The 11,818-nt window shown below is 42.3% G+C and overlaps 1 protein-coding gene across 11 annotated transcripts in view; it reads left to right on the top strand.

Annotated features, from left to right (window-relative positions):
* CFAP251 (cilia and flagella associated protein 251) overlaps positions 1 to 11,818 on the top strand; it is a 74,060-nt gene that overhangs the window by 16,049 nt on the left and 46,193 nt on the right. For 10 of the 11 annotated variants that reach the window (XR_015144466.1, XR_015144467.1, XR_015144465.1 and 7 more), the window contains 3 exons: positions 4,180 to 4,291; positions 4,542 to 4,622; positions 11,422 to 11,499. Coding sequence is in view for 8 of the 11 variants with exons in the window: in XM_086347589.1 (XP_086203715.1) it covers positions 4,180 to 4,291; positions 4,542 to 4,622; positions 11,422 to 11,499 (271 nt within the window). In the remaining 3 variants the exon portion in view is untranslated. The remainder of the gene's footprint in view (positions 1 to 4,179; positions 4,292 to 4,541; positions 4,623 to 11,421; positions 11,500 to 11,818) is intronic. The other variant, XM_086347594.1, reaches the window with a different exon arrangement.

Here is an 11,818-nt window from a genome sequence, read left to right as displayed (position 1 = left end):
AGCATAATATTTTCCAAATTCTTCCATGTTGTAGCATGAATCAGTATTCCATTCCTTTTTATATCTGTTTAAGATTCCATTGCATGAATATACATTCTGTTTATCCACGCATCTGTTGATTTTTTTAAACTGCTTTAATACATTTTAATTGGAAGCTAGTCTCCTTTGGCCACCATTTCCAATCCTAGTCTTCTAGTCAATTTGGAGCATTTCGTTCCAGAATATTTGCTGTTGTATTAAATACACATGTGTGGCCAACAGCATCATATGGTTTTCCTCCACAACTTTTTTTTTTTAAGATCTTTTTTAATTTATTTTTTTGGCCATGTGACATGTGGGATCTTAGTTCCCTGACCAGGGATCACTCCCTGCTTTGGAAGTGCAGAGTCTTAACCACTATCACCAAGGCAGTCCCTCTCCACAGCATTTTGAGCTTGATCTTTGAGCCAAATGCAAAATCCGATTGTGTTGCTCCCCTGCTGAGAACCCACCAGGGACTGCTCATTGCCAGTTCAGCCCCTGCTGCAGGGGATTCGCATCTCACGCACTAGCCACGCAAACACTTCTGCCACGATCCCCGTCTGTGTGCCTAGCGGTTATCTGTAGCAATGACATGCTTTTCAGCTGCGAGTAATGACACAGCCGCCTGAGGCAGGAAGGGCAGGCCTCTCTCTCGTGTCTCTTTTCTCGACCCTTTGCCGACAGCTCCCCTGGCCCAGGCAGAGCTGGCCTCCTTTCAAACTGTGTTTGTCCTTTGCTTTTTATTTGCTTATAGAACTGTCTCCCCCATTAGACTGGGGGTGACTCTGTAGTAATTTTTTTTCTTTAACTGTGAAGTAAAGTGTGTCTCTGGTTAACAATGCAAATGATTCATCGATAATGAGTTTTATGATATTGCAAATGATGACTTGGCGAACCCAGAAAGGATATTTGGTGTTAAAATTAATATTCATTTATTAAAGTGATAAACCGTATTTCTTCTTTTGAGATATCAGTTCACCTGAATCCTAACTCTGAAAATCTAGCATGTTTTTGCAATTGCCTATAAGAGGGGCTCTGATTAGTGTTTGGTCTCACAAATTTTGTTATTATCTCCTTTTAAGCCTTGTAAACTGCATTTAGAATTGGAATATATTCAGTTTCATCTTTAAGTTCTTTAGTAGTCTGATTAACAAATAAATCCTTCATCAGTACTTAAGTAATTCTCATAAATCTAATAAACTAGACATAAATATGGCAATAAGCCACACATAAATGTGGCAAGTCTTAAGTTCTCTTAAGTGTTCTAATATTGTTTATGAACCTAATACAATTTGAATTTGAAATCACAAGTCTAAATCAACTACAGACTGTAAATTAGAATCACAAATTAATCTGTTTGTTAACATATCAGAGACTCTGATATGTTAAATTCTCATAAACATGACTCAGTCCTTTAAAAAAAAAATCTTTTATCACAAACGTTAACAGCACAGGTCCAGCTGACTTCATCTTCTCTACATTTAATTCTATCTCCAGAGATGAGAGACATTTCCCCACAAAGGACATCAGTATGGCATTCCTAACAACTTTAGAACTCCCTTCTCAAGGGAATTTTGGGGGCTGCTTCTCAGTGGCATAAGATTTCTCAAGTGACAGAGAACCAGACAGGCCCTCAGCCAGCACGTGGACTTGGTTCCAGCCAATTGGTACACCAATGTGACATCCTGAGGCCTGTTTACATTAAGGTCTCCATTATGAAAAACCAACTGCAGGAGCTTCTCCGGTGTCCAGTGGCTAAGACTCCCAAAGCCGGGGGCCTGAGTTCAGTTCCTGGTCAGGAAACTATATCTAGCATGCTGAGATTTAAGAATTCATGTGCTGTAACTAGAGATCCCCCATGCCACAATGAATATCAAAGATCCCACGTGCTGCAGATAAGACCCGGTGCAGCCAAATAAGTAAGTAATAAAAAAGAAACCCTGGATCCACACAGCCCATGTACCTGGATTAAGCCTTCCTACCACCCACTCTTCCAGTGGAGGTCAGTGCCTCCCCCACCTCACAACTCACTTCCATCATGTCTTCAACTGTTTCTTTTGTTACTTTGACTCTCTCAGATATTCATATATTGTCTAATTAAATTGTGCATGTGTTAAGGCTTTGTCTGCTTCATAGAGTTCTAAAGTGTTGTCAGTGACATAATACAAACATGTAGAAATAGAAAAAAAATGAAAGTCCCCCTTCACCCAAGCCTATATCTGGAGTCACCATGTGGTTTGCAGTTCATTCCTCCAAATTTTTTTTTACTTATAAACACACACACACATACACTCACTCACACACACTCAGGATGATGCTACGTATACCGCTTTGCAATTTGCTTTTTCCACAAAATTTTAGTCATTTTCTCAAATCTACCTCATTCTTTTTGAAGGTGACATTTTTTTCTTTATATGGTTTTACCGTGCTATTTGTTAAATAAACCCCATACGCAATGGATATATGTGGTGTTTCCAAATTTTTGCTGTGAGAGCCGTGCCGCAAGGAATATGAATTGGCATTTATCTGTTTGCTTTTGCTGTTATTTCTCTAGGGAAAAAACAAGTTGTAGAAGTGAAACTGGTGGCCCTTAGGATCTGTGCATTGAAGACTTTGACACGTGCAGTTAAGCTGCTGTGGAGAAAGCCTATGCTTGTTTATTCTCCCCCTTCTGGAGGAGGTTGCGGCTTTCCTGTGAGCTGGGATGGTGTCTGAGGCAGCTTGTTTCATGTTCTCATCCTTCACTCCTGGCCCAGAATTGGCCCTTGATAACCAAGGAGAGACTCGAGCTCAGACAGGGAACAAATAGCACATTTATATGCTGCCCTGAGCTTTTTCTAAAAATTAATTTATTTTTAATTGAAGAATAATTGCTTTACAGTATTGTGTTGGTTTCTGCTGTATATCAGTATATGAATCAGCCATAAATATACATATGCCCCCTTCCTCTTGAACCTCCCTCCCACCTCCTACCCCGTCCCACCCCTCTAGGTTGTCACTGGGCCCTGGTTTGAGTTCCCTGAGTCATACGTCAAATTCCCACCAGCTCTCTATTTTATATATGGTAGTGTATATGTTTCCATTTCAGTCTCTCCATTCATCCCCCTTCCCCTTCCCATCCTCTGTGTCCACTAGCCTGTTCTCCTTGTCTGTCTCCACTGCTGCCCTGCAAGTAGGTTCATCAGTACCATCTTTCTAGGTTCCATGTATATGTGTTAATACATGATATTTGGTTTTCTTTTTCCTGACTTACTTCACTCTGTATAATAGGCTCTAGGTTCATTCACCTCATTAGAACTGACTCAAAAGCATTCATTTTTATGCCTGAGGACTGTTAAGGGCCAGATTAGAGGGTTTTTTTTCTTTTTAATTAAGGCAAAATTCATGTATGGCTCAGTCAGTGTAAGACTCTGCCTGCAACGCAGGAGATGGGGGTTTGATCCCTAAGCTGAGAAGATCCCCTGGAGAAAGGCATGGCAACCCACTCGAGTATTCCTGCCTGGAGAATCCCATGGGCAGAGGAGCCTGGCAGACTACAAGTCCATGGGGTTGCAAAGAGTTGGATACAACTTGGTGACTAAACCACTACCACCAAAATTCACGTAGAATAAAAGTAACCACTTTATTTTTTATTTATTTTTTGCCCCACCATGCAACATATGAGATCTTAGTTCCCCAACTAGGGATTGAACCTGGGCCCCCTGCAGTGGACGTGCAGAGTTTTAGCCCCTGGACCCCCAGGGAAGTCTAAAGGGTAACCATTTAAAGTGAACAATTCAGTGGCATTGCATGTAATCACAGTGAGGGGCAGCCATCGCCTCTATCTGGTTCCCAAACATTTCCGTCTCCCTGAAAAGAAACCCTGAAACCATCAGCAGTCACAACCCACTCCCCCACCCTCCATCCACAACCACCTGGAACAAGCATACATCTGCTATCGGTCTCCATGCATTTGCCTATTCTGGAGATTTGATGTAAATGGAATCATACAACGCATAGCCTTTGGTGTCTGGCTCCTTTCCTTCAGCACCAAGGTTCATCCGTGTTGTCACCTGGGTCAGTGCTTCACTCCTTTTTGTGACGGAGTGACATTCCATAGTGTGGATGGACCACAGTTGTCCTGTTCCTGGAGTGGATGTCCCTCATCGTGTTTTGCAGCATTCCTGTGCATACAATATTCGACAGCTGCCCAAGAGATAACGGCATCAGGGCCATGGCCATGACCCGCGACGCTAAGTATCTGGCAACCATCTCAGATGCCGAAATCCAGGTACGGGGCCCATTGGGGCAGCCAGCCTGTCAAATGTTTCCCTGTGAGCATCTCTGCCTCAGGCCGTGTGGAATCTGTGGTTCCCTGGGTGGATGGATGAGCAGATTCCCATCAGGGGCTCCCTGCCTGAGGCTGAGCTCACTGTGCATTGCTCAGTTAGCAGAAGTCACTGCATTACCATGAGAGGTGTAGGTGACTTCAGCAGCGTTTGGGAACCTTCTCTCTCTCCTCTGTCTGCTTTCACTCACAGAAAGTTTGCATCTGGAAGTGGACGTTAGCGGTAGAAACGCCAGCGTGCACTCTTGACCTCCCCAAGGAGTATGGTTTTCAGGTGAGTTCAATTTGAACCTGTAAAGATCCACCTGAAGTTACCCTGAAGCCAGGTCAAAACTCCTTTTTGTTTTGCTGGAGCTTAGTTATGGTGTACTAGAGCTTTTTAAAAACTCCTGTTCGTGTTCTTGGGCTTCCCTGGTGGCTCAGTGGTAAAGATTTTGCCTGCAATGAAGGAGACACAGGAGATCCAGGTTCAATCCCTAGGTCAGGAAGATCCTCTGGAAGAGAAGTGGCAACCCACCCCCGTATTCTTGCCTGGAGAATCCCATGGACAGAGGAACCTGACCGGCTAAAGTCCATGGGGGTTGTGAAGAGTCGGACACTGACTGGAGCAACTTATGCATGCATCCATGTCCTTAGTTTATTTTTGATGATAATAGATATTATTTTAAATCTTTAATGTGCAAGTTCTGCTAAGTTCTTTGCATGCAGTATCTCACATAATCTATGCAACATGCTGGAAAGAGGTTCAGTTCAGTTCAGTCGCTCAGTCGTGTCCGACTCTTTGCAACCCCATGAATCGCAGCACGCCAGGCCTCTCTGTCCATCACCAACTCCCCATCGAGTCAGTGATGCCATCCAGCCATCTCATCCTCTGGCGTCCCCTTCTCCTCCTGCCCCTAATCCCTCCCAGCATCAGAGTCTTTTCCAATGAGTCAACTCTTCGCATGAGGTGGCCAAAGTACTGGAGTTTCAGCTTTAGCATCATTCCTTCCAAAGAAATCCCAGGGCTGATCTCCTTCAGAATGGACTGGTTGGATCTCCTTGCAGTCCAAGGGACTCTCAAGAGTCTTCTCCAACACCACAGTTCAAAGGCATCAATTCTTCGGCGCTCAGCCTTCTTCACAGTCCAACTCTCACATCCATACATGACCACTGGAAAAACCATAGCCTTGACTAGACAGACCTTTGTTGGCAAAGTAATGTCTCTGCTTTTGAATATGCTATCTAGGTTGGTCATAACTTTCCTTCCAAGGATGAGGTTACTGTGGAATTAATATTAGTGCTATTAATTATCAAATAATTGGTCTACAGTCACCTAGCTTTTCTTATTCTAGAAGCATGCTCTGAACTGCTCTTCATATAGGGCAATTATCAGTATTCTTGATTTGCATGAGGCGACTTGCCAAGGGCACCAAGAGCGATGACTCTGCTGCTCTGTATTGTCTCAGTCAACCTCGTAGCCTTTGTTCCCCTGCACTTATTGCACTGTGTCCCAGGCGCTGTGGTAAGGACGTGTGCTGCTTGTGTGAACTAGAACCCAAGCTAGGGTCTGGGTGACTGGACTCAGCCAGACACACATCATTATCAGTTTTATATTCATTTTCTCTCTTTCTCCCCCTCCACCAACATTCTTCCTGCTCCCAGAAAAAAATAATTTCTTACTTAAAAAAAAATTTATTTGGCTGTGTTAGGTCTTACTTGTAGCAAGCAGGATCTAGTTCCCTGATGAGGGATTGAACCCAGACTCCCTGGATTGTGAGCTGGAGTCTTAACCACTGGACCACCAGGGAGGTCCCAAATTTCCTTACTTCTTAGAGTTACCAGTCATACTTGGATATTTAGGATGAGATACCAAAAATATTTTGGGGATTTTGATAGACATTGCACTGAATCTGTAGATCCCTTTGGGTAGTATTGTCATCTTAATAGTATTTCCTTCCAACCCAGGAGCACAATATGTTTTTCTATTTATTTATATAATCTTTAATTTCTTTCAGCAGTGTTTTTTTTTTTTTAATCTCACCAGGTTTTTAGTTGTATTTTATTTTTAATTGGATAATTACAGTATTGTGATGGTTTCTGCCATACATCAACCCGAATCCACTATAGATATGTATATGTATGGCCCCCACTCTTGAACCCCCCACTGCCTCCCCACCCCACCCCTCTAGGTTGTCACAGAGCACCAGCTTCAGGGTCCCTAAGTCATACAGCAAATGCCCACTGGCTAACTATTTTACATATGGTAGTATATGTGTTTCAATGGTACTTTCTCAAATCATTCCACCTTCTCTCACTCCTACTGTGTCAAAAAGTCTGTCTCAGCAGTGTTTTGTAATTTTCAATGTACAAATCTTTCACTTCCTTGGCTAAATTTATTCCTGAGTATTTTTTATGCTTATGTTTTTATGCTTTTCATGTGGAATTGTTTTCTTAACTTTTTTCTCAGAATGTTCATCGCTAGCGTATAGAAATGCAGCTGACTTCTATACTGCAGCTTTGCTAAATACACATGGCTATTTCAGTTTAAATTGGTTAAAATAAAAGCGCACATTCATTTCCTTGGTCTCACTAGCCACATTTCAACCACTCATCATCCACGTGGAGCCGGTGGTTACCCTTGTTGACAACACACGAGATAGAATATCTCCATCCCCTCAGAAAGTACTGTGGACAGCACTGCGCAAACTCTCGGCCCCCTCCCCCCAAGCCCTGGGCGCGTCCCACAGGCAGCGTCCTCTGGATCCAGGCCCCAGAGGGCTGAATGTCGCTGATGAGAACCACCCAACTGAGCAGATTCATCTTACTTAAAATTCAGTCACGACTTTCAAGAGGGCTCTCAGCCTGGCCTGGCTGCTCTGGTAGGCTGTCGTTTTCATTTCTAGAGACAACAGTTTCATACCTGCTCCTCCCATCTCCCACTGCCCTGCCTCCCATACTCAGCTGATGACCCCTACCCCTCCTGTTTCACTGAGAAAAATGGAAGCCGTCAGATACAAACACCAGCCTGTTCTCCCTCCCAAACCTGCCGTGTGTGTGTGTGTGTGTGTGTGTGTGTGTGTGAAGTTCTTTTAGTCATGTCCGACTCTTTGCAACCCTGTGGAATGTAGCCTGCCAGGCTCCTCCGTCCATGGGATTCTCTAGGCAAGAATACTGGAGTGGGTTGCCATGCCCTCCTCCAGGGGATCTTCCTGACCCAGGGATCGAACCAGTGTCTCCTGCATTGTAGGTGGATCCTTTACCCACTGAGCCACCTGGGAAGCCCTGTAAATCTGCCACACACCTTCAACCTCACCATCTTCTCTTTTCCCCTCTGACTGCAGTGAAGGGCCAGGGCACTAGTTCCTGGCTGCCTGAGGCCCTTCTGCAGCTCTCATCTCTCCCTCTACTACGCATAAACATGCTTTTGGACCACTGATCCTGAGAGAATGCTCTGACCCACATCTTCCAGCTACGCCCCCTGCTCCTCTTTACAGGCAAACTTCTCAGAAGCGCCGTCCACACTTGCTTTCTCTACTTCCTCGTCTCATTTCCTTTTTATTTTTTTGCAGGAAATATTTGACCTCTTTGTGTTTTGTTGCTAAATAAGGCATACGTGCAAAATGTGTACATTGTAGAGGAGAAAATAAAATGTACCTGTGTGCTCATCACAGGATCATGGAATAGAACGTTACCTTAACCCTAGGGGGCCCCTGTGTTCCCCTTCCTGATCTCATCCTCAGTCTTGCTCCCAGAAGTTAACCATTATCCCAAATTTTGTATTATTCATGCCTGTGCTTTCCTTTATACTTTTCTCCAGTGACTTATGTATCTCTTAATACTATATGTTTTCATTTTGCCTGTTTTTGACCTTTCTATATTTGTGATTGGGTCTTCCCTGGTGGCTCAGTGGTAAAGAATCCACCTGCCAGTGCAGGAGCTGCAGGAGCCGTGGGTTCAACGCCTGGGGTCAGGAAGATCCCCTGAAGTAGGAAATGGCAACCCGCTCCGTATTCTTGCCTGGAGAATCCCATGGACAGAGGAGCCTGGCAGGCTACAGTCCATGGGGCTGCAAAGAGTCAGACATGACTGAAATGACCAAGCATTCACATGTTTGGAATCAGAATAATTGTTTGATCTGCTCATCGTTGTTTCTGAGAATCGCTCATGTCAATCTTTGAGCTGTAATTCCTATTCACCTTCACTGCTGTTTTGTTTTTTGCTCTTTGAGTGTTGCAGGACTTATTTATCCATCCTCTGTGGATGGACATTTCCCTCGTCCCATCTGTCCTCCACCCACCCACCGCTCTAACAGAGCTGTGCTGCTCACGGTCACTGGTATCCCTAATCAAATGGACATTGTTTTTTTTTTTTTTAATAGCTTCCCAATGGGTCTCCCCATTTTTAGTTTTTAATTTTATAGAATTTTATTTTAAAAAATTACAAAAAATGTTTTTGGCTATACTGGATCTTTGTTGCTGCGTACGAGCTTTCTCTAGTTGTGAGCAGGGACTCTTCTCTAGTTGTGGTGTGAGAGCTTCTCATTGAGGTGGCTTCTCTTATGGCAGAGCATGGACTCTAGGGCTTAGTTGCTGCTTAGCATGTGGAATCTTCCTGGACCAGGGATTGAACCCATGACCCCTGCATTGACGGGTGGATTCTTAACTACTGGACCATCAGGGAAGTCCCACAACTGTCAACCTTACTGCTAAATTTTTTTTAAAGTTGTGTCTTTTCCCCCACCTCTAGCTGCTTTTAAGATTTTCTCTTGGTTTTCAGCAGTTTTTCAATGGATGGTGTATATATGTGTGTATGGACATGTTGTTGGTTTTTGTTTTTTTTTTTTAAACTTTATCCTTTGGGTTTTTTGAACTTGAGATGCCATGTTTCTTCAGTTTTGGAAAACTCTGGCCATTGTCTCTTCAAACATTATTTCTGCCACATTCTTTCTTTCCTTTCCTTCCAGGACTCCAGCTATATGTAAGTTAGACCTTTTCAGCCTGTCCCAAAGGTCTTTTATTCTCTTTTCTGTTCTTCTGTGTCTTTATGCTTCATTCTGGATCTTTTCTCCTGTAATTTGTCTTCCTTTTTTACTGTTAATTGGGCTTCCCTGGTAGCTCCTTTTCTACTAACGAATTATTTATTTGGCTATATTTAATTTTCTGTTAAACCATATTTTGAGTTTTTAAAGCTATTTTTTTTTCAGATCTAAAAGTTCCATTTGATTCTTTTTAAAAATAGAGTTATCTTGTGGCTAATCATCAGGGAAATGCCAATCAAAACCACAATGAGCTATCTCCTCACACATATCAGAATGGCTATCATCAAAAAGGCCACATATAGCAAATATTGGTGAGGGTGTGGAGCAAAGGGAACCCTTGTACACCTGGGAATGTAAATTGGTTCAGCCATTGGAAAACAATATAGAGGTTTTTCAAAAAGCTAATAATAGAACTTCCATATGACTCAGAAATTCCACTCCTGGGCATATATCTGGAAAAAATTACTGGTTCACAAAGATACACGCACCTCAATGTTCAAAGTAGCATTATTTACAATTACCAAGATGTGGAAGCCACCTAAGTGTCCATCAACAGATGAATGGATAAAGAAGATGTGGTACATACATTCAGTGGAACACTCAGCCATAAAAATTATCTGGTGTTCTCTTTCTGTAGATCACTCATCTCCCTCCTTTTCAGTCATATGACTCTTTCATATGCCTGGTTATTTTTCATTGAATGCCTGATGTTGTACTTTAAAAAGAATAGGAATAATTTGAGGCTCAGGATGATAATAACTTCCTCCAAGGAAGACTTAGTTTTGCTTCTTTGGGGCCTTTGGCAAAGCAGTCACCTCCATCTAATCAGAGACTGAGGTGACTTGAGGCTGATTTTCAGTCTTTGTGAAGCCTCATCCATGTACTTCCTTTCACTAGGTCTTCACCCCACCCAGACCTTTGTGCTGTCCTGAAATTGATCCTCAGACATTAGCCATGGTAGCTTACATTCCTGAAGTGATGCAGCAAGCAAGGGGCAAGGAGTCGGTGATGGGGTGGAAGGGGCAGGAACGGAACTTAAAAAGCATTTCTTGAACCTGTCTCTCAAAGCTGCCTCCTGCGCACCCCTTCCTGTCAGATTGCAGCCACCTGCCTCCTGCACACATATCATTTCAAGACTTGCACTTAAGTGTCCGCAGGGATTCCTCATTTGTTGTAGTTGTTCTGCATTTCAGGTTTCCTTCACTTCTATAGTATCCACAGGGTTGGTTTTTGGGAAGGGAGCCAGGCAACCCATGCTATTCACCATCTTGGCAGGAATCAGAAAATCTTTCCAATATTTTGCATTCATTCCAAGTTCCCTTGTGGCCCCGTCAAATTTAGAAATCAGTACACAGCAGCCTTTGTCCAAAAGGACACAGAATAAAGGTTATTGGTGAATACTGGTTTACTTTTGCTTGTTCCAATTTACAGATGATGAATTACAGTAAATAAGACTAAATAAGAAAGGAAACTCGAGTTTATTAATTTTCACACTCAGTATTTCAGTTATATTCCTATTGCTTCTAAAATGCCATGTGTTTTCTGTTTTATATTCATACTCGGTTATTTATTTTAATTAAAAATATTATTTAATTTAATTTAATTTTTTGGCCACACCACCTGGCTTGTGGGATCTTAGTTCCTCCACCAGGGATTGAACCTATGCCCCCTGCAGTGGAAGTATAGAGACCTAACCATTGGACCACCAGGGAAGTCCCCAAAATATTATTTATTTTGCCTGGCAAATCCCATGGACGGAGGACCCTGGTAGGCTGCAGTCCATGGGGTCACTAGGAGTCAGACACTACTGAGTGACTTCACTTTCACTTTTCACTTTCATGCATTGGAGAAGGAAATGGCAACCCATTCCAGTGTTCTTGCCTGGAGAATCCCAGGGACAGGGGACCGTGGTGGGCTGCTGTCTATGGGGTCGCACAGAGTCGGACACGACTGAAGCGACTTAGCAACAGCAGCAGCAGCAGCAACATTCAATTTAACCAGAGAGAAACAGAAAATTTTTTATTATAACATATTTTAATATTTTATATTTCAGAACTACCTAATTTTTAATCCAACAAATAATAAAGAATTGGTGAGCAATAGTAAAACACAAGTAATATATTATACGTGGGTAAGTAAAACTGTTTTCATTTGTTTTAAATATATGGACAAGTATCTGTTTATTCTTTGAGTACAGATGTTTTGGTAATGTAACAATATAGTATCTACTTAAAAAGCAATAAACATATTAAAGTGTTTTGATTTAATTATAGCATTTATTTTAGTCCCACTGAAAATTAGCATATTAAGTCAGAAGCACATAATTTAAATTCTATTTAATTTTTTAAATTAATGAATATTTTTTTGAATGTATTTAAGGCCTAAGATATAGGAGTTTTCAAATCTTGGACTCTTTTCCCTTTTTTAAAAAATTAATTAATTTATTTTAA

Source organism: Bos grunniens, chromosome 17 (assembly GCF_055505025.1).
Source record: "Bos grunniens cultivar Pamir isolate PY7600 chromosome 17, Bosgru_T2T1.0, whole genome shotgun sequence".
Classification (NCBI taxonomy): Eukaryota; Metazoa; Chordata; class Mammalia; order Artiodactyla; family Bovidae; genus Bos; species Bos grunniens.
Note: the sequence above shows the minus strand (reverse complement) of the source record. Positions and strands in the feature narration are given on the sequence as shown.